Here is a 24,866-nt window from a genome sequence, read left to right on the forward strand (position 1 = left end):
CACAGAGAGGCTGAGCCCTGGGCCTGGAAAGCCAAAGACTTTCTCTCCTTTGAAATGTCCTCCCAGCTCCCTCCAACCAAGAAACCCGGGATTTCATGTCTGGTGAAGAAACCACGGTCCAGGGAAGGACAATGACCTGTCCAGGGCCATAAGACAGGTCACCTGCACCCTGCCAAAGATTTCTCAGGCCAGGCTCTAGAGGAGAAGGGGAGGGGTAGGAGGAACTCCTGCTGTGGGTGCAGCATAGCAGACCCTGTGGGGGGCTGCAGGTGGGAGGGGCCAGCAGCAAAACGTGGAGTTGGGGGTGGAGGAGCAGGGGGCTGGGGTGGGAGGTTCTGTAGTGGGAAAGAGTTGAGGATGAGCCCTAAGGGGTAGAGAGAGAGTGTGTGTGAGATGTGGTGTGCATGTGTGTGTGTATCCGTGCATGTGAGCGAGATGGTGTGTGTGTCTATGTAACGTAGTGTGTGTGCATGTATGTGAGTGATGTGGTTGTATGTGTGTGTGTATAAACGTGTACATGTGTGTGAAAATTAAACAGTGGGTCTCTTTGGCTTGCTTAGGGCTAGGGGTGGGGGAGGAGTGGGACCCCCATGACTGTGAATATCACAGGGCCAGGCAATCTTTATGCTCGTCAAGCTACAACTGAGAATTCCAGGTTAACTCTCCCCATCCCCTTCTCTCTCACACCTGCACCCGCGTGCCCCCCCACCCCCTGGCAGCAGACACCACTGAAGGTCTCCTCGGGCATCCTTCCGCCTCTGGCCTGAGATGTCCTGACACCCCCATGGAGGAGAGGGCCAGGAGGGCCCGAGCCTCCACGGAGAGCATGAGAAGGGGCCGCTGCACGTAGCAGCCTCCCAGCTCCGGAAAGCCTTCTGAGGTGAAGTCCAGGAAGGGCATTCCATTCGCACCCTGCTCCACCTGGGCCCCCAACAACCTGGCCAACTCATTGGGCGGGGCTGGAGGTGGGCTAAAGGTGACAACAGGCCTGTCAGCTCTCTTTTCCAAAGCCTCCTCAGGCTGCCCCTCTATCAAGCTGGGTCTGGGGAGCTGGGGCAGGGCCGTGCAGAGGGTGTGGCACGTGTGGCTGGAGGCTCCTAGGAAGTGAGGCCGGCACTTAGCTGTCTCCATCACGTGTTCCTGTCCCAGCACAATGTTGATCCCCCTCTTAGGCTGGGCTTGAATCCAGTGGGGACTGATGGTGGTGGCTTCAGGTGGGGGAGGTGGTGAGAGCCGGGAACCTTTCAAGAGGAAACAGCAGGGGTGGGGGGATGGGAGCAGCGTTTGCGTGCAAATGCAAGCACACGCACAGACAAGCACACAAAGAGTGCATCCACAGACTTCTCCCCTGAACACAAGCACGTTCACAGCCACGCACACAGTGTATGTCTAGGGTGTGCACACGGTGAAGCCCAGTGGCTTGCAAGTGTGTGCACACAGAAGTGTACAGACATCCACAAAGTTTCCCAAATACACACAGGTGTCCTCTTCCTCTACAGGGACAAAGAATAAGAGGAAAAGAATGTGATAAGGGGGTGGGGGAAGTGCAGGCCCAGGGTAACCATTCCTATGGGGCCTCTGGGCCTCAGATGCCTATTGGAGCAGGCAGGAAAGTGGCGACAAGTGGGGTCATGCGTCATGCAGCCTAGTTTCTATATGGGAATTAGGTGCAGGGGCATGTGGCCAGGGAAACCAGCTAGGCCAGGCCCACCCTAGGGTCAGATTTCTCAAGAACTGAGCCGAACTCTCAAGGAGGAGCTGTACTTGAGGGGAGGCAGAGTATGCCTTTCTAACTTTCAGTAGCCCGGGGAGGGAGGCTGGGCTGACTCCTGGACTAGAACTTTTTGTCCACCTCTTCCCCCAGGCTTTTACCGCTTGATCTCTGCTCCGGCCTCGGGAATCTGGATATTCTTCACCCCTTCCCCAAGCCCCTCCAGGAAGCCTTCCCTGACAGCCCATTTCCCATCGCCCGGGACCGCTGTCTCCCACCGCGCCCTGTGTCCGCCTGCATCAGCTCGTCTGGGGGACTACGTTCTCCTCCTAACTCTGGACGGTTCCGGCTTGGACCGCAAGCATGGGCCTCGGCGGGGTGGGCGGTGTGGAGGGCGGAAGCGCGGCCTCGGGGGGAGGGGCGGGCGGGCAGAGAAAGGTGGCCGGCGGCCAGCCCCGCCCCTACCTGTGCAAGCCGATCCGCCCGCGCCTAGCGGATAAAAGCGGCGGAGTCTCCCGGGGTCAGCGAGTTCCGTCCCTCTCGCCCGCCGCCAGGTGCAGCTGATCCGGCCAGCATGTCCGTCCACTTCAGCTCCCAAGTCTTCAGCTCGCGCTCCGCCGCCTTCCCGGGGCGCGGCGCTCAGATGCGCCCGAGCTCCGTGCGCCCCGGCGCCTTCGGCAGCAGCAGCCTCTACGGCCTGGGCACCTCGCGGCCGCGCGTGGCCGTGCGCTCCGCCTACCCGGGCCCAGCGGGCGCCGGCATCCGCGAGGTCACCATCAATCAGAACCTGCTGGCCCCGCTGCACGTGGACATCGACCCCTCCATCCAGCAGGTGCGCCAGGAGGAGCGTGAGCAGATCAAGACCCTCAACGACAAGTTCGCCTCCTTCATCGACAAGGTGAGCCGGCCAGCGCCCTGCCCCGAGCCCCGCTCCAGGCCACAGCAGCCGCCCCAGACCTGGCTGCACGCGGGCGGGCGCTGGGAGCACCCGTGCGTTCTCTCTTCCTGGGAACCTTCCCCCTCTCCATGAACCCTGTGGCTCTTTTGTCCCCCTCAGTCTCCGAGCCCTGTCTTCCAACAAGCTGCCCAGATTGCCCCGCTTTTTCCTCCCAGAATGTGTGCCTGGGTCTGTCCGGCTGCCCCTGCTGGCTGAGTCTGTGAGGCGGCTTCACGGGTATTTGGCTGGGAGCTCCAGAGCTGAAGGAGGCCCCTTTCTCTGAGAGGGGGCTGTTGGAGTCAGAGAAGGGGGAGCAGCGACCTGCCCTTCCCAGCTGAGGCGCCCCGCCCTCCCCGCTCAGATTCTACCTACATTTAGGCAAATACTGGAAATAAAAGGCTGGAGGGAGGGTGGAGGGGGGCTCCCTGCCACACTACCCCCCAACCTGGTCCTCTTTGGTGACAGGGGGAGGTTATGCCTGGAACTAAGGGCTAGCCCATCCGGCCCGGCTGGCCAGGGCCTCCTCCTGCCAGTATAGACCAGGCCTCCCCTCTCCTGCCGTTGTGTCCCTCTCTGCTTCCTGGCCCACATCCTCCTCTCCACTGTTCAGACCGGGCGGGGCGTCCTTCCCAGGCCCATGCCCCCCCCCTGCTGTGGAGCTGCTCTCTCCTGCTGCCCCCACGGCCTGCTGCCCTGAGTTGCTGGTTTTGAGGAGGCTGGCTTCCCACCCCCATCATCCTGGGTGCTCCCTGGGGTCCCTTCGGGGCACAGGGCTGAGCACAGAATAGGTGCTCATTTTACGTGGACTTGGTTGTCGCACCCTGTCCAGAGGCCCGTTGGAGAAAGGGGAGAGAAGATACTGAAAGAGGATGAGAGGAGGTCCCAACCTGAAGGGAGAGGCTGAGTCAGGCCCAGGATACAGACCTGGGGGGGCGGGGCAGCCCTTCAGAGAGGGAGGTGGGGCAGTCACCTGCGATGGATGGAAAACACAGGAGGGAGGAGGTCCTAGCACAAGCACTGCATAGTCGGCTCACACTCTAAACACTTGAGATAGAGAGTCGTGGAGGAAAGGCTTGTTCATGGTGGGCTTCCTGGAGGAGAGGGCCATGGGTTGGAGGCCCAGGTTGGGAGAACAGCCAGTGGGAGCATGGGCTCCGCTGGGTGCCTGGAGACCCTCCCAACCCTGCTGTGACTGGCATGGTCTGTACCTTGTGACTTTCCTCCTCCATTTTTCCCTTCCAGGTGCGGTTCCTGGAGCAGCAGAACAAGCTGCTGGAGACCAAGTGGGCGCTGCTGCAGGAGCAGAAGTCGGCCAAGAGCAGCTGTGTCCCGGGCATCTTTGAGGCCCAGATTGCTGGCCTGCGGAAGCAGCTTGAGGGGCTTCAGATGGACGGGGGCCGCCTGGAGGTGGAGCTGCGGGGTGTGCAGGACCTGGTGGAAGACTTCAAGAATAAGTACTGTCCCCAGTGCGCCCTGCGGGCCCCTCGCCCTGGGCCAGCGTGCCCCTCCGCAGCCCCCTCTCTGCAAGTGCCCCTTAGGGTCACAACATTGACTCCGTGAAGGGAAGGTCTCGACCAGCACATTCCCTGTCTCTCCTCCTCTTGTGTACCCGGGGGCTGTTTTTAAGTCATTCTGGTCTTTTCTCCTGGCTTCCTCCCCGTGAAATATCTCCGCCCGGCCCTGACCTGCACTGTTCCCTTTGGGTGCCTGATCAAGGCCCCAAGAGAGCGTAGGGCAGAAGGTGTCCTATGAGAGATGTGCTTCAGAACTTGCACGACCCTCACAGATTATTCTAGAACAACTCCGTTTTGTTCAGAGGAGGAATTATTCAGAGAGGTTCAGGGACTTGGTGGAGATCACGCAGCAGATCCCTGGGAGAGCTGGCACTTGAATTTTGGGCCCTGACATCCGGGAGGCGACGTGGAGCTGACTTAGGTCGGGGGAAGCAAGGAAGGAGAAGGATCCTTGTGAGCCATGGGAGCGGTGGCCGAGGCTGAGGGGGGTCTGGTCAGGGCAGGAGCCAGAAAGGAGGCTGTGAGGGAGAGCAGGGGGTGCAGGGGCCGGGAGGACTTTGAGGTGCCTGCTGAGCTCTTTTCTCATTGAATAGAAACCAAAGCCTGAGGCTTGGGCCGGCCCCAGCCTGGCGTCCCTGCTTGCTCGGTGGACACGGGGCCAGCGAGTGAATTCTGTGCTCTGCCTGGGGCTGCATGACTCAGCCGGAGCAGGGACACTGGCTCTCACTGGAGGAGGAGCAAAGGTGTCTGTGGAGGGTGCCCACCCCCTCCTTCCCTAGGGCAGCAGCAAATGGGATGAACCCCAGCAGGTGGAAGCAGGCAGGTGCAGGGCGGGGAAGGCCTGGGCCAGCCGGCGAATCCCTGTTGTCACGTTCACTTGCCTGTATGTGAGCACATGCTCCCCCACCGCAGAGCCCACAGAGTACTTTCCCTTGGAGCCAGGCTGAGCTCTGGGCTGGAAGGGGCATGGGGAGGAGCCCTGGGTGCAGCTGCCCAGAGAGCTCCCACCTGTGCTCTCTCTGAGCCCAGCGGCACCGCCCGGGCAGGGTGGAATGATGAAGGTATTTCCACACTATTCCGTAGGACCTGGGGGAGTGGGACTTTGGGAGTCTGGGCTCTGGCAGGGGCTCTGCCTGGAGCATCCTGCTCCCCACTGTAGTCGCCCCATGTGGCCCCTGCTGGTCTCCAGCAGCTTTTGGGCACTGCTGAGTTCCTGTTTCCAATACCTTTTTTAAAAAAGTCCTCAAATAAATACTGGGTGAGGCCCAGGTGCTCTCTTGCTCCGTGTCCTGCGTCCTCCTCTGGGTGGGACTGGCTCCTTGGGAGAAAGAGCGATGAGGGGCACTGTGGGATAGGGAAGGGGCTAGACCACCTAGTTGGGGCCTGGTTCTTCCAGGACTTTGGGGATCCCCCTTCCCGACTCCACGAGGGTCCTCCCTTCAGGCCCCGTCTTCACCCTCAGGGCGTGGGATTAGGTCTCGGTTAAGACACAGGCCTGAGTCAGACGGCCAGGGTTCACGTCTGGGCTTTGCCACTTAGCAGCTTAGTGGCTGCACAGATCTCCCTGCCTCTCTGCCTCCGTTCCCTCCCCTGGGAATCCCAGTGCCATTGTGTGGTGACGGGCTTGTTGTGAGGATGAAATGACCAGCTCACCGGAAGCGCGTGCAGGGCAGGCCCCACGCGAAGCGGTCCATGAACATGGTCACTATTATTTGCTTTCTTGCTCCCAGTATATGCAGTCTTTGTCCTTTAATTCACACGGTCCCTGCTCCCCCACCCCCACCCAACGCCAAGACTCAAAAGCCTTGGGAAGAGCCACATGGAGAAGTCGGGGCTAGTTGCTTTCCCAGCTGACACCTGTTTTTTCAGGTGTGTCGTTAAGGAGGGGGTGAAGGCGATGCAGGGCAGATTTTCACACCTGCACAGGAGGGGGGCTGGAGGCCAAGTTGCCTGAGCACCACGCCCCCTCCTCTGCTGCAGGTATGAAGATGAAATTAACCGTCGCACGGCTGCTGAGAATGAGTTCGTGGTGCTGAAAAAGGTGAGGGGGCCTGACAGGCGGGGTGAGGACGTTGTCTGAAAACTCATGGGATGGGACCACGTGGCTCTCCAGCCTGAGCAGCCAGTAGGGGCCTGTGGCCAAGGTCTGACCTGGGGACTACAAGAAGGGAGCAATGGGCTTGGAGAGGAGCGGTCTGGAGGCCAGGCCCGTATAGCACTGCCTGTCTTGTGTGTGTATGTGTGTGCATGTGTGAGTGTGCATTTGTGTGTGTGTCTGGTGAGTCACTGGACTTGTTTCTGGGCCTGGAGGGGTTAGAATTAAGACCAAAGGATGGAGGTTAGAAAAGGAGATTTCAACCCTGAATAACGAAATGCTCTATCACAATCAGAACATGTCATTACAAACAAAGGTGGCAAATCGCAGACCTGAAATATGTACTGAGTGAAGGGGACAGGTGGCCTTGAGGCAGAGTGAGCTCCCGGTCCCTGGAGATGTGCAAGCCGAGGTTGGAAGGCCTTAGGAAGATCTTAGAGGGGCTTGACTTAAGATTCTGATTCAGCGCACACTCACTGAGCAGCTCAGTGTTCTGGGCCCATCGCATGAACACAACACGGCCCGAGGGCTGGGAGGAGGAAAGAGGCCCTGTGTACAGGAGTTTATCCACAGGAAAGCGTGGCCAGAAGGGGCCCGAGCATCTTCCGGACCTGCGGGGTCAGCCGCGGCCCGCCTGTCGCAGAGTCACCCATGCTGCAAGTTGAACATTTAGGCTTGAGGTGTCCCATCTCTGGGAGCGGCGTCCTGGAGTCTGATGGTTCTGTGCTCTCCTGATTGAGGCTCACTGAGTTGATTTGTTCAAGGTCACATAGCTAGTAGGTGGCAGAGTGAGGGGTGTGTCCAAAACACCAAAGCCTTTAGGAACTGGTAAAGTGCTAGGTTTGGGGCTTCAGGCTGCTCCGGGCTCTGGTCCTGAGGATGCAGGGAGACGGTGTCCACCACGCAGCCTGGGAGGGTCCAGTGGAGGGAACTTCCTGCCTTCAGCATGCCAGGCAGCCTGGAGAAACTGTGTGCTTCTTGGTAGGGCAGTGGTGTTTGGCTCTGTGGGTCTGACAGTGCTGGCTTGCTCTCACCCCTGCTAAATGTTCCATGTACTGAGGGCATGGTGTCCCTCTCTTCTTTCTCACCATCCCCCCCCCCCCCACCAGGACGTGGACGCCGCCTACATGAACAAGGTGGAGCTGGAGGCCAAGGTGGACGCCCTGAATGATGAGATCAACTTCTTCAAGACTCTCAGTGAGATGGTGAGGACTTGGGGGGTGGGAGACACGTCACGTCCTACGTGTCCTAACCAGGGGGCCACCTGGTCCAGCCCCTGCATTGGGCCGGTCTGGGTGTGTGTTGGGTATGTGTGTGTGGGCATTTTTCCAGCTCTTTATCCTTCCTGGACTCTGCAATCCATGATGGGCAAGGAATTCAGGAGGAGCTGGGGGCAGCAGAGCAGGGTGGGGTTGGTCAGGATCGCCTTCCAGAGACGTGGGATGACCATTTGTCAGGAAGGAGGACGGAGAGGGGCTGAAAGGAACCAGGAGGAGGTTGAGGGGTCCTTGGCCGTGACAGAGTTCAAAGGCGAGCTGGATGAGGCGGGCAAGGGCAGCCCAAGGCGGGAGAGACTGGAGTGCCCAAGAGTTTACACCCAGAGGGACTGGCTGGGTGGCTGCCCCTCCCATCCCCTTCTGTCTGCCCCTCTCCTCTGGCCCTGCCCTGGGCTTCCAGCTCTTTTCTCTCATGGCGATTTAAAAACCTCTTTGCTCCCATCAGTGTGAGTCTCTGGCTGTAGGAAAAGATCTGGTGGCCAGTCCTCTGGCGGGGCTGGTCTGGGATATAAGCACATGTGAGGCTAATGACAGGACAGGTCTCAGATCTCTCCAGTCCAGTCTTTGCCTGAATATCCAGCCTCTGTGAGCCCCTGGAGTGAACTTCCACGTGTGTGAACTTCAGGGGCTGGATCCTTGAGGCTGACTTCTGGCTCTTCTAATCTCACTGCAGGTCTCCATAGGTCTCTCACATGGTGTATATACATGTATGTATATGTACATATGTGTATGTGTATATATAAAATTATTTTCCTCTCATTATGAAAGCAATACCTACTCATTGCAAAAAATCCGGAAAATTAAGTAAAGCATAAAATTGAAACAGACCACCTATACCTGCTCTTACCATCTTAGCATCTACTTTTTCGGACTTCTTCTGTGCATATATACACATGGAGATATAGAAATGTATATTTTAATAAAAATAGAATCATACCTTTTTTCATGTAGCATATGCCGTGGATATATTTCCCTGTGTGTAAATACAGCCGTATCACCACTTTCCAAGGCTCCAGAGTTTTCCGCTTGAGGGTGGAGTATGGCTTACTTTGCCCACTCCCTGTTGACCCCCTTCACAACAGAGCTCATGCTTCAAGAGCCCCTCGCAGCTAGGAGCCTTCATAGTTCCCCACATTCTGTCACTTCTTCATCTGCTGTGACCCCACCAGGCTCTTTTATATGGGAAGTTACTGATGGGCTCCTGGGGGACCGGGGGGGCAGAGCTGTTCAGCAGGTGTGGGGTCTGTGCCCCTCTCTCCCAGGAGACTCAGGCCCACCCCGGCCTCTTCCCTAGTTTTCTTTCCCCCGCGTGTGGGGGATCCCAGGGTGGGTGTGGGAACGGGGGTGGGTCAGGCCCCAAGTCCTGACGTTCTTCCTGGTCGCTGTAGGAGTTGACAGAGCTGCAGTCCCAGATCTCGGACACGTCCGTGGTCCTCTCCATGGACAACAACCGCTCTCTGGACCTGGACGGCATCATCGCCGAGGTGCGCGCCCAGTACGAGGACATCGCCAACCGCAGCCGGGCCGAGGCTGAGGCCTGGTACCAGACCAAGGTGCGTGGCCTCTGGGGCACATTTTCTCTTCCTGGCAGGGTCCTGGGTGGCAGCTTCCCTTCCTCCTTCCCCTGTCTCAAGCCTTGAGGCCTGGGCCCCACTGTCCCGGCAGGTACCCATGGTTAAGTCTGTGGTGCTCTCCAGCGTCCTGGGAAGAAGAGGATGTGAAGGCTAGGTCTCTGCCCAGATGGAGGGACAGGGCGGAGGAAATGGACGTGGATTAAAAATTATAATAGCTAAAGTTTGACAACTCCTCCGTGCCAAGCAAAATGTCTCATGTTTTACCTGCGTTGACTCGTTTACCCCATAGAACAACGCCATTACGTAGGCACTATTATTATCCCCATTTTATAGATGTGGAAACTGAGGCACAGAGAAGTTCATTTGCCTAACTCCACACAGCTAGGAGATGGAAGAGCAGGGACTAGATCCTGGGTCCTGGGTCTCCAGACCAGGTGGGTTTCGTCACGGCACGTGCTGTGTGGAGGCAGGAGAGCTGACCGTGCAAGTGCTGAGGGAATGGGCGGGGGGTGCTGCGGTAAGCCAGTGTTCTCGGGGAGGGAGCCTGAGGCAGGGTTTAAAAGCAGCTAGAGCAGATATCCACAGAGATAGTGAGTCATCCACAGTGCCTGGGTGAGGGCACAGCTATGCCAGCAAGGAGACCTGGCTCAGACTTGCTGTGTGATCCTCGGGCAGTGCCTTCCATCCTCGGGACTCACTCTCCTCATCTGTGAAATGGTGGTGCTGACGTTTTTAACAGGTGTATTTTTAACATGGGGTGGGGGGCGTGGTTTAACAGGTGAGGATCTCAGACATCTGGTGATTGTCCGTGTGGTTGGACATGAGGGGAATGGGAAGAGCCCCAGGAACAATGGAGCTGGGCCCCGGGAAGCCCGCTTTGTCCTCCCTGTTCTGGATGGGAGGAAAGGGAACCCCTGCGGAATCCCCCTGCCCAGCAGTCGGGCCTCCTGGCACAGGATGAAGATTGCTGGGAGTCAGACAGTCGCTCCCGGGGAAGATAAGCCAGGAGGGCTTATCACGCGGAGCCTGGGGCCTCCCTTGGATGGGGAGAGGGACGAGTCACCTATCCTCATTGCCCGCCCCCGCTGTATGGCCCCTCCAGTTTGAGACCCTCCAGGCCCAGGCTGGGAAGCACGGGGACGACCTCCGGAACACCCGGAACGAGATCGCCGAGATGAGCCGGGCCGTCCAGAGGCTGCAGGCAGAGATCGACAACACCAAGAACCAGGTGGGGACAAGCCCTCCTTGTTCCTCTCTGTGTCTTGGGACGTGTGAAGGGCAGCCAGCTGAGGATGAGGAGCAGGAGGCTGGGGCGAGGGTATACGTTCTGCGGGTGCAGAAGGCTGGTGCCGCTCAAGTCTCTCGGGCCCACTCGTGAGATCTCCAAGATAGAATGTTCTTGGCCAGGTCCTGGCTCAGGCCCAAGGGAGGACAGGAGTCCTAGCTGGGCACAGAGCCTGTGGAGGGAGCCTCGGGCTGGCTGGCCAGAGAAGAACCGCCATTTATTATCAGATGGGTACTGAGCACTCTCCTGTACCTAGCTCGGGGCGCAGTGTGCTGTACCTGGGGGCTCACACTCCGTGGGGAGCTGGGGGGCAGAGGCCAGCAGAAACCCTCACTGTGGCTCACAAGGCCCCGTCCCATGCTCTGACCTCACTTCCCAGCCCTCCCTCTGTCGCTGTCTCCAGCCGCACCAGACTGCTTCGTGGGACTTGCATTTGCTGAGCGTGTTCATGCTTCAGGGCCTTTGCACGCGCGTGGTATTCCCTCTGCCTGGAATGTGGTTCTCCCAGCTCTGCATATGGCTACCCCTTTCGCATACATGGGCTTTGGGACAAAAGACCCCTTCCCAGAGATGGCTTCCTCAACCACCCAGCCACTCTCTCAGCAGTCTGTCTGAAGTTCCCTGAAGCACCGATCACTGTTTGAAATTTTCTGCTGTATTAACTGAGTTGTTGGCTGTACTCCACCTGCACTTGGAATAGAAAAAAATGCCTTGAGAGCAGGGACCCTGTCTGGTCTGTCTGGTTCGCTGCTCCTCCCTTTCCAGCACCTGGCACGTGCTAGGGACACAGGTCTCAGATGAGACATTGAGGGGAGGATGTGCTGTGAAGCTGGTGTGGGGGGTGTTGATGAGGGAAGGGTCCCTTGGCCAAGGCATGGGGGTGGACGGGGCAGCTGAGCCTGGGCAGGTGTCTGCAGTGGGGAGGGAGAGGAGGTGACCAGTGTGGCAGGTTCACAGAGCTGATTTCCAGATGAGCTGCGGGGAGGGGATGTGGAGGTGATTTACCAGAAATGTCCTCCCCTTGGAGCCCTGCAGGCCTGTTTACCTGAGGTCGGAGGCGGCCTCCTGGCCCAGATGCAGGGCCATGAATCACCGGCGAAGCCTGGAGCCAGCTTCCAGGCCGGGAGGGGAGGCACAGAATAATGAATGGCGGCTTCCCAAATCCTGCAGCTTCTGCCACATCTGGTTCTCCTTTCACCCAGCAGCGCAGAGCCAGGCCCCAGAGTTGGGGTGTCTACCACCGTTGAGGGGCCCAGAAGCAGTGGGATGGCCCTGGCCAAGGGGGCACCAGTGTGACCGGGAAGGGTACAGGCAGGGAAGGGGCAGAGAGCATGACAGGGCCTCCTGGCATGACTGGAAGGACTGGGCAGAGGGGCAGAGTGGGAGAGGATCGAGGGCAGAGGAGGGTGGGTGAGAAGGAAGGAGGGGAAGCAGTGGGCCATGGGATGGGGATGGCAGCCCTCTGAGCTGAACAAGGGGAGGCCCGGGCTCCTGGTGGTGGGGGATGAACAGAGGGATGCTGCAGCTGGGCAGGAAGTGGCAGCTGCTGTTCAGGTCCATTGTGAATCGACCGCTCTGGCCCAAACCGGGGCGCCGTTGATTGTGCATTTTGGGTTTGGATGTTCCAAGCAGCGTCTCTCCTCTGAGTCCCCCTGTTCTGGGCTCGTTCCAAACTGCTCCCTGTTTTGAAGGTGGCTTTTGGTTCTTGTCAGCTGCCTGAGATCTGGGGACTCAACTAGGATCTTTTGGCCCTGGAGCTCCTGCGGCTGGGGAGTGGGGGGCTGCGCATTTGTAAATCATAAAAGCATTTATTAATAAGAGTGATCATGATGGCGTTTAAGCACTTCCTGTATGCTGGACACTGTGCCAAGGACTTGCATATTTCCTCATTTAATCCTTGCAGTATCCCTGTGAGGTAGACACTGATTATTGCTGTTTCAGAAAAGAGGACGTTTTGACTTAGAAGGGTTAGATCGGTCCGAGGTCACATAGCTAGTAAGTGGTAGAGACTGAACTGGAACCTAGGCATCAAGGAGCAAACCCATGTTTTTAACCCTTGGGCTTCCTGGAGCTTGGGGAGTAGGCTGTTGCCACTGAAGCCACTGTAAACAGGTTGCCCAGGTGCTCCCTGCAGGATGGGGAGGCAGGAAGGCAGTGACCGGTGAGGCCTGCCCCTGGCTCACAGCTCCACCACTGCCCACAGCGTGCCAAGCTGGAGGCTGCCATTGCCGAGGCTGAGGAGCGTGGAGAGCTGGCCCTCAAGGATGCACACGCCAAGCAGGAGGAGCTGGAGGCCGCCCTGCAGCGTGCCAAGCAGGACATGGCCGGGCAGCTCCGGAAGTACCAGGAGCTCCTGAACGTCAAGCTGGCCCTGGACGTCGAGATCGCCACCTACCGCAAGCTGCTGGAGGGCGAGGAGAGCCGGTGAGGACACGGAGGCCGGGAAGGAGATCCTTCTGGGGCTCAGGGGGGTCTGGGACTTGACATTCACCCACCCACAGCCTTTCCTGTGTACCCTCTTCTGCAGGGACCGGAGGGTGGGAAATGCAGGGAGGGTACCACTGATGCTTGCTTCCTTGCCCTTGACGAGATGACGTTTTGGAGGGAAAGACCATGTGGCATAAAGCTCAGTGGGAAAGTTGAAGTAATAACAGCCCCTTCATGTGTGTGGCCATTAGCAGGGTCATCATTTGATCCTCAGAACACATTCAGGTAAGCAGGTCAGGTGCTGTCTATTCCCTAGTTTACAGAGGGGACACCGTGGTTCATTTTATTAATTGAGGAGACAGGGCCAGTGTGCAGTCATGCCCTGCTGCTCCTGGTCCAAGCATCTTCCACGAGCCGGGCTGCTTCTTGCTACGTAGCTGAGTGCTAAGTCGAGTGGTATTGCCAGAATGTGGTAGAGGAGGTTAATTTCCCCCTGTCCCCACAGATATTCGCATACTCACCTGCAGTTGGAGAGGAGGCTGGGCAGGGTCCTTACAGGGAATTCTTCCTGAGAGACTGGCACTCTGTCTGTGGGGGCAGGCCTTCAGTCTTACCTTGATGGGTGGTTGGTTCATTCAGTCAACAAACAAGGCTTCTGAGTTGAGCCTTGGGAGAAGGTTAGGATTTGAGGAGGGCAAGCGGGAACAGCGTGGACGCAGGCTTGGAAGTAGGCCTCCTCATGGCTTGGCCTGTTAGAACCCAACACGGAGATGGATGATGTGTAAGACACGATTCTGCCCTCAGGGAGCTTGCAGAGGGGTTGAGATGTGCAGATCTGCAGAGGAGGCCCTGGAGATCAGTCACCTGCCTTCGGGAAATGCTGAGCTTACGGAGGGAGTCCTCAAAGGAAGCGGGGAACGAGGGAGTGCTGGAAGCAGAGTGCCTGGACGCTGGGGGCAAGGAGGGAAGAAGCGCGGCAGCAGGATCTGAGAGGGGGAAGGAGGAGGAAGGGTCTCTGCCCCTGCAGTTGACCTGTCCCCTACCTGGGTGGCACCCAGTCTTTGTGGGAAGAGGAATTGAACATCAGAGGCCTCTGGGAAGAGAGAGCAGCTGAGCTGGGGCACGGGGCCGCCCCAGAACCCAACTGTCGCAGCCAGTTGGAGGAGGGCTTTTCCCTCCACCACAGGTGCACGGGGCCCACTTTCTTGGAAATGTGTGCCCTCTCTTCCTCATAGAATCAGAGCCGAGGGACCCTTAGAGTGGGGCCTGATCCACTTCCTCCCATGGGCAGATGAGGGGGCTGAAGGTCAGGGATGCCAAGTGGCGTGCCCACGGTTACACCGCAATCGAGACATTCCCTCTGAAAGTCTAATCTCGGTCCAGGTTGCTGTCGTTGGGGCTCAGATCCTGGTTCTCTGAGAGGAGACCATCCTATCCACCCCTCTGGGGGACACGGGGAGGGACACCTTGTTTATATCCCTTAACCCCTCAGCCTGTCCCAGGGGCAGGTCTAGGATCTGTGGTCTTAGAAACTCACGCAACTGGGGGACCTTCTGTTAAGAATGCAAAGTTACGAATAGGAAATTAGGCACAAAGCAAATATTTATTTAGGATGAGAAAAGAAAAATCACACAAATCACTAGGGCCTTAGACATGTCAGATCTCTTCCTGCTGAGTTCTTTAGTCATTGTCACAGAAATTCTCATATGGAATTGCTGTCTGATTGCAACCTGACTTCCCTTCCCCACCCACAACTGCCAGCACCTCCCAGCACTTGCCGGGGTCATTTGAACAAGGGGCCGCCAAGCTTCCTAGCATACTCATCTCCTGCCCTTGGCCTTTGCTCCCCCCCTGTCCTGGACTTGGGGCTGCTGAGGCCAGCTGGGCTCCCCTCCCTCCCTCCACCAAAGTGAGGTCTCCCCTCCCCCCCGCAGAGTAAACTCTTCCCCAAGGCCAAGGGCTTGGTGACAATGGGTCTGTGAGTCACAAAACAAATACACCCAGCTGTCTCAGATGGATTTTTAATTTCTAGTGCAAGACCTGTTTCAGCCCCACAGGCGGCTTAAAGCCACCCGCTTCCTCCCCCTCCCTCCTCAGTCCCGGAGCTGCATTCACTCAGTCAACAATGCATTAATTATTTCAACGCACATTAAGTAATTACTACCTGCCAGACCTCATGCTAGGGGCTGGGGATACAGGAACCCGTAAGCTACAGCCCACTTTGAGGATTTTATGATCTGGTTTAGGGAGGCAGCCGTCTACAGAAATAATAAGAGTGGCTACCGTTTATCGAATCCTGTGTGCCCAGGGCTTCAGGCAAATCATGTGATTGAACCCTCACAAACGCCCCTGTGAGGTTGGTGCTGAGTTAGTCCCATTTGTAGGGGAGGAAATGGAGGCCCTGGGACGTTGCCCAAGGTCATGTAACCTGTAGGTGGGAGGGCCTAAGTGCCCCCCCCCCCAGAAGTGTGGGGACGGAGGGAGGAACACCAATCCTGCTTGGCACCGAGGGAAGAGCTGCTCTCACAGGTCTTTCCTCTGCCTCCAGGTTGGCCGGAGATGGAGTGGGAGCCGTGAACATCTGTAAGTCCTTGGCTGCGGCCCAGCCCCTGTGCTTGTCCAGACTGGGCTGGGTCCATAGGATGCCCCATTGGCTGGAGGGCCCACCTTGTGGGGACCAGGAGCCTCTTTCCCTTTCAGCAGCTGCCCTGGAGCTCCCATCCAGCCAGGCTCAATGGCCCAGGAAAGCTGTGCAAGAGGGCAGGGTGGGGCAGGGGGCATGCGTGGAGCAGGGGCTTCTGGGCTGGCCCATGGCGGGGTGGTGGGAAGGGGAGGTGGGGGTGGGTAGGGAGAGGGGCAGCTATGGCAGGAGGGTGGGGTGGAGTGAAGGGATGGGGCCTTGGGTGGGGCCTCGTGCTGACGGAGCCCCCCCCTTCTCTTCTAGCTGTGGTGAATTCTTCTGGCGGCGCTGGCAGCGGGCTGGCCTTCGGGGGAACCATGGGCAGCAATGCCCTGAGCTTCTACAGCGGTGGGGGACCGGGGGTCCTCAAAGCCTATTCCATTGGGACCACATCTGCCAACCGCAGGAGCACCCGCAACTGAGCCCTGGGTGTGAGGAGACACATACCCCCGTCTGCGCACAGGAGGACTCCCATCCCTGGTCCCAAGGCTGCAAAGCAGTCCGCAAAATGATGTCAGAGTAACTTCCAATAAAGCAGCCTCTTTCTGAGGCCTAGTCGAGCCCCGCGCCTGGCACCTGGGCTCCTGGCTCCATCAGGTTGGGGGAAGGGGGTGGTGGGGGAAGGGCCCTGGAGCACACAGGGTCTGCTCTGATAGCTAGGAAGCCTTTGTGCAGAGGACTGGGAAGGCACGTTGGTGACAGTGGGGTGCTGCTCTCTAGAACTTGGCTCTGATCCAGCGTGAGACCTTGGCCCCCTCCCAGGGCTGGGGCCAATCCCAACTCATGTCCTGAAGAAATGCCCCAGGGAAGTTTTCCGTCTGCCAGAAAGTGAGCACTGGAGTCCTCTCCCACTCAGGGGGGTGGGAGGGCTGTTTGTCTCCCCCTTCCCCCCCATGCCTGTGCTGCCAGAGGACATTCCTGGGTGGTGAGAAGGCCACAAACATTCAGCTGCCCAGGTCTGGGTTTCGGGTGGACCAGCCAACTCTCAGACCAGCTGCCCTGAGCTCTTCCTGGTGCTGGATCTGCCGGGGCCTGGGGCCCTGGAGGGAGCTCTCTGGGTCTGGGATTCTGGGGGGTGATGGCGGTGGGAGGGGGTATGTGTGTGTGTTTGGGAGGGGGTAGGGGGAGGGGGTTCCCAGAGTCTATATCTCTGGTAGGGAGCTCTGTGCCTGGGTCGCTGGGCTGAGGGCCGGGCTGTGTATCTGGATCCCTGGTGGGGGACACTCCTACGTGTTAAGTCTGTGCTTGGTGGGGGCATCTATGTGTCAGGGTCTGTGTGTCTGTGAGTGTGGGGCGTGTTTTTGTGGTCTGTGCTTGGGAATATCCATCCCGGATGGACAGCAGCACTATGATGGGTCCTGGGGAGGAGGTGGGAAGTCTCTGTGTCTGGGAACCCTCGCCCCTCCCCCCCCAGGGGTGATGGTGGTGGGGTGTGTGTGGAGTGGGGGGGCCACCTAGGGGGTGTTGGTTTCTGTATATTTGATCTCATGGCCAGGAATTTTCATATGTTGAGGTGGGGATGGAGGGGGGAGTGGAGGAAGTGGACCACGGGTGCCCCAGCAGCCATAAGTGATGAAGTCCTCATTCAGGTGTCTGGAGGCCAGGCCCTTCCCCTCCTGACTAAGGCTCCTCCCTCTTGCCCTTCTCTCGTCACTTCTAGCTGCTCCTCACTCTTCCGTGTCTGGGTTTTTGGGACTGGCGCCCATCCTTCAGGATGTATATAGCGTCGGGCTAGGGGTAGGGTGCCTCAGACAGCCCTCTCTCCCTCTTTGGCTGAGAACAGCTCCTCTGTTGCCTCTGACCGGGGTGAAAACTGGGCCGGAAGGCCACATGTGTAAGCACAAACGTGTGACGGCAGCGACTTATATATGACCCATGACCTTTATTAGAAAGTGGAGACCCAGCACGAGGGGAGCGGAGGCAGCAGCGGAAGGTCGTCCGTACTTGGCAACGCAACCTCAGAGGGTTCAGAAGGCAGAGGAGGCACCGCGCCGCAGCGTCCACCACGAGGGTCCCTGGGGTCAGGCTGTCCCTTAGAAGCCACACGCGTCTGAGTCCCCAGGGCAGCCCGAGGTTGGATCTTTGCCCAGGGCTGCGAGGAAACCAGTCGTTTAGACTCTTAGGGGTGGGGGGAGCTGCTAGACATGCGGCCGAGGAGCCCGGCCTCCCCGGAAGAAACGAAGAGACGAAGCGGGGAGAGGCAAGGAGAGAAGCCGCAGTTTGGTCAGGTCGGGCCGGCCGGTTCCCGCAGCCCTTCGGCCTCAAGTCAGGGCCTCTGGGAGGTCCGGGGCCGCCGCCGCAGGCGGGGACAGTTCGCTCGCGGAGCCGGGTATTTACGAAGCCGGAGGCGCTACGCAAACCGCACCAGGCGGCCGCGGCCGCAGCTGTGTTCCGGGGGCGCGCACCGGGCGGGCGCGCAGGGGGCGCACAGGCCGGCGCTCACCGCCACGTTCCCGGTGCAGGGCCGGGAGCCCGATACGCAGAGGTCCCCGCAGACGACCCCGGCCTGGGAGCTGCTGACACCTGCAGGTGGAAGACAGGGCTTAGTTCTCATGTGAGGTCGTGGCATGCGGCCCCTGCTTGCTGGCCCAGAGCCCTCTTCTCTCGCTCAGAGCTCCACCCCTCCATTTCTATTTCCCAGCTCCCCCAAAATCCTCACACCTGAGCACTCCTTCCTGCAGTTTAACTTCAAGCATCTTTGATAAACTCTTAGCCCAGACCCTCCCTATAGGCAGAAATAGCAATTTTAAGTTACAATCATTCACTGCCACACCCCCTCCTTCCTTTTAGGGTCTTCCAACTATGGCCGCACACGCCGGCCTCCTGTTTTTGTAAATACAGTTTTGTTGGAACCCAGTGATACCTATTTGTTAAGTATTGCTTATGGCTGTGGCTGCTTTCACATCACATGGACCAAGCTGAAGAGTTGAGACAGAGGCTGCATGGCCCACAAGCCTAAAATATTTGCTATCTGCCCTTTAAGAAAAAGTTTGCCCATCTCAAGCCCTTATTTCAGAACCCACAGTACGGGTCACTGGTCACTTTATAGCACCAACGCCCTCACACAACCTTGTGGGGAGAGCAAAGAGACAAAAATTAGTTGAGGGGGAGCAAAGCTGATGAAATCTACTGTTAACCTGCAAATTCCCTCCTCCAAGTAATCTTGATGCAAATCAGATGCAAATAATATGCAAACATGCTCCTGGCTCTAAGCACAGTTTGGGGGGATGGAAGAGACATCCTCCCCACCGCTGAGGGCCTCACCTCTGCCCCTCACCCTCCAGCAGGCGCCTGTAGGTGGTGATCTCCGAGTCCAGGCCCAGCTTGGCGTTCATCACCTCCTGGTACTCCCTGAGCAGGCAGGCCATGTCCTGCTTGGCCTTCTGCAGGGCCTCCTCCAGCCCAGCCAGCCTGCAGCCGGCGTCAGTGAGGGCCGCCTCGCTCTGCTGCTCAGCCTGGCTTATGGCCCCCTCCAGCTTCGAGTTCCTGGGGGTCAGGAGAGAGTTATTAAGGCTCCCTGCTCTGGATTCAGGGTCAGAGGCCAGGCATCCACTGACCATCGACTGTCAGAAGAAGAAGGGACTTTACCCATTTGTTGGGTCATGGGTTGCAAATTAGTGCTCCCAGGGAATGTTGGCACAGAGTCTTTAGTTTTTGAAATTTAACATAAAAATCCAGAATCTGGCTTCTGTTGAAAAATGAGAGGATACGGCCCCACTGGGCCTGCATTTCCATAGGGCTGGCCTCAGTTGGATTGGACCAGCCTACTTCACTCATTACCACCCCCTGTGGATAGCTGAGTGTGTGATCACTGACCTAGAACAGTGGGCCAGAGAGGTGAAATGGGTGACCCCGAATCACGTCATGAGCTAGTGGCAGGGCTGATTTGAGAGCCCAATTTTCTCACATTTGATGTTTGTTCTTTTCCCCACACACTGGCAGGTGGTCCAACTTAGATCCCCCTGCTGCAGGCTAACCCATTCTCCTCCTGCACTGAGGGGTGGGCCAGGCTCTCGTACCTGGCACTCGGCATTCTCGACCTCGGCGGTCAGCCTCTGGATCACGCGGTTCAGCTCGTTGATCTCCTCCTTGGTGCGGCGCAGGGTCTCCCCGTGCCAGACCACCGTGGCCTTTATCTCCTCGCACTGGGGGGAGGCAGAGAGGCTCCTGAGGCTCAGGATGGGACACCCCACTGAACCCCATAGCTTGCACATCCGCTGCCCCATCCTGAGAGCGGCCTGCCCATCCCACCTGGAAAAAGGCCGAAGCCCTTTTAGCATCCTCCCTGCTGGGGCACTGGGCCCGCTCACCTTGCTGCGGTACAAGGACTCGGCCTCGGCCTGGCTGCCGCTGGCGATGTCATCGTACTGGGCCTTGATCTTGGCCAGGATGTTGTCCATGTTCAGTTCCCGGCTGTTGTCCATCTTGACGATGCCCGAGGTGTCTGAGATGTGGGCGTGGAGGATCTGGAGCTCCTGAGTGGGGAGTGGCTGGAGGGTAGGAGTTTCTTTGACCAGAGCCCCGCCTGGCAGCCCTCTCCTGGTCTCCCCCTCAGCCCCGGGACCTCTCAGTGCTCCTCAGGCCCCGCATCGCGAGGCTGAGAGGAGCTCAAGCTGGAGGTGCACTGCCTGATTTCAGTCGGGGCCTCCTGTCTCCATCCTTTGGGTCTGGGACCAGAATTTACCAATTTGTGATAATGGTCACCATAGTAATGAGAAACACCAGCCCATCTGGGGCATGGCAGTGAGACATCAAGCTACAGTTTTTCACCTTCTGACATAAACTGCCTCAGGTCTCTGAACTCTGCTCTGCACTGCCCCCACCCAAGGGTCAGAAGCCGAAATGGGGGCAAGTCCTTTCCGGTGTCTGACTCACACCCTCCTTGCTGCCCCACGGCCCTGCGGCCCGGCCCCTACCTCCTCATACAGTCGCCGCAGGAAGTCGATCTCCTGGACCGGGCCTCCGCGTTGGTCTCCAGGTCTGATTTGTGCAGGTAGGCGCAGTCCACGTCCTAAAGGGGAGAAGGCGGCCCAGGGGTCTCACTGGAGTGACAACTTAGAGCTCTCCCCACCAGCGAGGGACACCTCACTGGGCTGGGCACACTCCCCAGACACCCTTCTTAGCTGCTCAGCCCAGTGCCTGGTACCATGGCATTGATGAGGTCCTTTATGCCGTGAGGAGCAGGTTTGGGCAACAGAGGGGGATCCTGAGGGTTCCAGGCACTTCCTCTGATTCCCACTGGAATGACTCCTCTGGAATCCACATCTAGAACTATCACTGAAACTTAGGATCTCCTGTAAAATGGGTCTATTCCAGTGATGCCCCACCCTCTCTGCTCTGGAATCTCATGGAAAGAAATCTAGATCTGTGGTCAGAAGAGGTCTCAGTGCAATTCAGGGCAAGACCCTGGACCTCTGTGCCTCAGTTTCTCCATGGTAACCCCTGCCTTCCTCATATGGAGGTGGCTGGAAGGACCTGGTGAGCGTCCCCATGCTGGCGCCTGTGCAGACGGAAGTCCGAGAGGTGAGGAACAATGGCCTCGTTCACGCCAGCACTTCCCACCTGTTGCCGGCCCGAGGATGCAGCCAGCCTCTGGCAGTCACGTACTGTCATCCACCCGCATTCACGGAGTGCCTTCTCTCTGCCACACACAGGGCAGGAGGCAGGAGGCCCATGGCCAGATGGGAGTTACCCTGGATGGGGAGAAGACTGCCCTGCTTGAAGCGGGAGAGTACTCTGAGGTCTGGGGCAGCTCAGGGAGCACTGCGGCATTTGGGGAAAGGAATAGGGAAGAGGTGGTGCTGTGTGACTCTGGGGGAGTCCCTCAGCCTCTCTGAATTACAGAGAGCTCCCTCCTGCTTCTGCCCTCAGTTCTGAGGTGTGGGACAAGGATTCTGGGGTCACTCACCTTCTTCAGGGCCACAAATTCATTCTCAGTGGTGGCCCTTAGTGCCACCTCCTCTTCATACCTGGGGACAAAGGGAACAAGGGTCGGTGGCTAGAACTTCCATAGGCTGGCCATGAAGCACAGACAAACACATTCCAGGAACCGCGTGTTCTGGAGGTGGTTACAGAATCCAGATGTGGAGGGACCTTGTCCATCTATTTCCTCCGGGCGCTCAAACCCAGCCACGTCACCCACTGCTCAGCCTGTTTCAGGGACTCTCATTCCTGATGGGGGCTGGGTGGGTGCCCTGCATATTTTTGTAGGCCTCCTCTCTGCTTCTGGATCGTAAGTCCCTGGGGACAGGAACACTTTCCCCTCCTCTGTCCTTTCTCACCCCTGCCCCACCTCAGGGCCCAACACGGCACTTGGAACATAGAGTAGAAGTTCAGGAAGTGTTTGATGGATTAATGAAATAAACGCATGGTGATGAGGGAGCTGGAGCAGCTCAGACTCTCTCCGATGTTTAAGCTCCCATCCCAGAAAGGAAAAGTTCTCCCACAGGCTTCTTGTCGTCTGCTTTTTGTTGGAAAGTTCTTCTTGTGGGCTAATCCAAAGCTCTCCTGCTTTAACTGAATCCCATCTCCTTTCTCCAGACGCTCCTCCCCGATGTGCTCACCTCTTCTTGTAGCTCCCCAGCACCTCCTGCACGTGGTTGAGCTCCAAGGTCAGCCTCCCGCTGTCGGCCTCCACGCACTTGGCATCCGGCCACAGCGGCTTCTGGTAGAACCTCCACTTGACCTCCAGCAGCTTGTTCTGCTGCTCCAGGAAGCGCACCTGCTGTGGTAGCGGGAGAACAGTCGGTGGGAGGAGCTGCTCCCCCCAGCCCTGCTTAGGGCACAGGCAGACTCAGGACAGGACCTGCGGTGGTGCAGCGTACAGGACAGGGGGTGGCTGGCACAGCCCCTGCCGAGCTTTCCTGGTCTGAGGAGCCATTGGCGGAATCCTTGTGTCATGATTGCTTATTCTGGCCTGAGTGAGGGTCTGTCCTGGTGGGCCTGGATGGGATGAGGAAAAGCTGAGGGGCATAGGCTGCGCTGGGTTCCTGTTGGGCTGGGGTAAGGGCGGCAGGTATGGGTGGAGGGTAGCGGCAATCAGGGAAGGCTTCTTGGAGGAAAGGAAGTTAGAGGAGGATTGGGAGGGATAGAGTAGGATGAAAGCCTTTCGCTGTGAGCTCCCCAGGGGCAGGGCCCAGGGCTTCATTATCTCTGTCCTCAGGGGCCAGCCTGGGGCTTGGATGGATGGTCACGGTGGGAAGGCTACCTGGCTGGAGAGGGCGGAGAGGGCAGGCTCTCACCGAGCAGGATGGCTGGGGCCTGAGGAGGCACAGGGACAGGGGTGTGGTCCCAGGTGGCCCAGAGTCCTATGTTGGACACTCACGTGTCCCTGCAGGCCAGGCAGGGAATGTGAATGGGGGAAGGTTTTGGAAAATAGGGAGGGTGAGGGCTGCGGGGGAGCGCGGCGTGCAAGCCCTCACTGGAAGTCATTCACCCTGGAGGGGCCCAGGGGGCTGCAGAGATGGACAGAGCCTGGGCTCGCTGCCCTGCTGCCGCCCACTCTCGGTGGGCCCTGGGTCTCTATCCCTGACTCCTCTCTCTGCTGTGTACACTCAGAGGGCTGGGCTGCTGGCAGCAACCTCAAATATGAACCCTTCCTGGGCAGACTTCAGGACCGTGCCATCTCCTGGTGCCACTGTGCTCCTGATTAACCTGTAAATGGATTCGCTTGACATTTACACTTGAATGGAGTTGAAGGGGTAACTTTATATGACCACCATGGTTGTAAAACCAGTATCACAGGCAGATGTAAAAGGAAAGCATACAACATGAAATTCTGGCTGAAACTGTGGCCCCAGACAGCTCTGAACCTCAGGCTTGCTCTCTTTATTCAAAGTGGGAGCATAGCAAGCATCAGAGGGATGGTAAAGACATATTAGCACCCAATGAGATTTTCTCCATTGAATCTTAACTGTTTTATCAGGTGTTATGATGTTATTTAATGCTTTGATGTACCACCTAAAATTGTCACATCAAATATCAGCCGTCCCTAGTCCCCACTTCTGGAGACTGAGCTGAGAATTCTCAGGTCCTTCCAAGACTTACAGGTTCAGGAAGGGTGTGATCAAGGACACTCATCTTGTCTGTAGGGACCCTGCCTGTCTGGACAGAGGTTGCATATAACAACAGTGCTATCAGACCAGGAGCCCCTGCCCTATACTCATCTCTGTGTCTGTCTGTGCCCTGGATGTGTGTTCATCTCTCCATCAGACTGGGAGCTCACCTGGACCACATCCCTCCAGCCCCTGACTACCTCTTCAGTGCATAGCCCAGGAAGGGAAGGTTCAGGAAAGGCGTGATCAAGGACACCCACCTTGTCGATGAAGGCAGCGAACCTGTTGTTGAGGCACTTGATCTGCTCCTTCTCCTCGTGCTTCACGCTCTGCGCGTTGGGGTCGATCTCCAGGTTGAGGGGTGCCAGGAGGCCCTCATTGACTGACACGGTGGTGATGCAGGGAGAGCTGGGTGCGCGCCCTTCGCCGGAGCGGTATCCGAAGCTGCGGCCGCAGGAGCCGGCCCGGAAGCCCCCGCAGACGCAGCGGGGCCGCGGTAGCAGGAGACGCCGCGGTAGGGGGCGGCCCTGATGCAGCCGCGGCCAGGCCGGGGCGCGCAGGGGGCGCCGAGGCGGGCTGAGCGGCAGGACAAGGCGCGGCGGCGGGACGGAGCGGGCGCTGGACCCCGAGCCCGCGCGGCGCCTTATATCGCGGCCCGCGGGCCGGGCAGGGAGCGTGCGGCCGGCGGCTTTATGAGCGTGGGGTCGGCCCTCGCGCCTTGGGCAGCCGGGAATCCAAGCGGCCCGGCCGCCTCCATAAAACGGCGTTGCCTCCCGCCCGCGCTTTATGGGCCGGGAAGCGCCGGTCAGCTCCGCGGGCTGTGCGCTGCGACACCCTGCGCTCCCCCCACGCCCCTCCGCGGCCTCGGCCAGGGTGGCGCTGCATCGTGGGCCCCGACCCCAGGCTGCGCAGCCGGGCACCCCGCGCCCCCCATCTGTGCCAGCGCGGCAGCCTTGGTCTTGGTTATCTGGGCATCTCCGCCCGGTGCGGGGGGCCAGTGTGTGTGTGTGTAGCAGAGGGGTCTCTGAAGTCACTCCTGCAGATTGTTCTCGTGACCTTGGACAGGGGAACCACCTCTCTGAGCCTCAGTTTCCTCATGTGGAAAATAGGTATAGGAACAGCGCCCGTCTGAGAGTTGTTAAGCACCTAATGAGATAATGCACGGAAAGCGTTTAGGGCCCCACCTAGCACTTAATAGGAACCGTAAATGTTTGTTTATTTGTTTGCTTGTTCTATTTATTCTATTATTAATTTGCCATTCATCCTGTCTCCCTTTGGGCAAAAACTTTCTCTTCCCTCTTTCTCAGAACTC

General features: G+C 58.3%; 1 protein-coding gene and 1 pseudogene across 3 annotated transcripts; one reads left to right on the forward strand and one right to left on the reverse strand.

The window, feature by feature from the left end:
• KRT7 (keratin 7) lies at positions 1-16,070 on the forward strand. Of its 3 annotated transcripts, none has more exons than XM_070269201.1 (10): positions 1-880; positions 1,865-2,609; positions 3,891-4,102; positions 6,143-6,203; positions 7,367-7,462; positions 8,923-9,087; positions 10,211-10,336; positions 12,597-12,817; positions 15,369-15,403; positions 15,765-16,060. In XM_070269201.1, exons 2-10 carry the CDS (start codon positions 2,286-2,288, stop codon positions 15,920-15,922), a joined length of 1,398 nt encoding a protein of 465 aa, XP_070125302.1. In that variant the 5' UTR covers positions 1-880; positions 1,865-2,285; the 3' UTR covers positions 15,923-16,060. The 3 variants fall into 3 exon arrangements, with proteins under 3 accessions (XP_070125302.1, XP_070125303.1, NP_001333141.1); XM_070269202.1 differs by lacking the exon at positions 1-880 and adding an exon at positions 1,686-1,779; NM_001346212.1 differs by lacking the exon at positions 1-880 and having other exon boundaries at positions 2,236-2,609; positions 15,765-16,070.
• A 1,292-nt stretch (positions 16,071-17,362) lies between these two features.
• Positions 17,363-24,439, reverse strand: LOC102149880 (keratin, type II microfibrillar, component 7C-like; annotated as a pseudogene).
• Positions 24,440-24,866: the final 427 nt, after the last annotated feature.

The sequence above is a fragment of the Equus caballus genome, chromosome 6 (genome assembly GCF_041296265.1).
Source record: "Equus caballus isolate H_3958 breed thoroughbred chromosome 6, TB-T2T, whole genome shotgun sequence".
NCBI lineage: Eukaryota > Metazoa > Chordata > Mammalia > Perissodactyla > Equidae > Equus > Equus caballus.

Coding starts and splice junctions, on each gene's coding strand:
- KRT7 (XM_070269201.1), top strand. CDS start 2,286: ATGTCCGTCCACTTCAGCTCCCAAGTCTTCAGCTCGCGCTCCGCCGCC. Junction 2,610..3,890: donor TCGCCTCCTTCATCGACAAG/GTGAGCCGGCCA, acceptor TTTCCCTTCCAG/GTGCGGTTCCTGGAGCAGCA. Junction 7,463..8,922: donor TCAAGACTCTCAGTGAGATG/GTGAGGACTTGG, acceptor TGGTCGCTGTAG/GAGTTGACAGAGCTGCAGTC.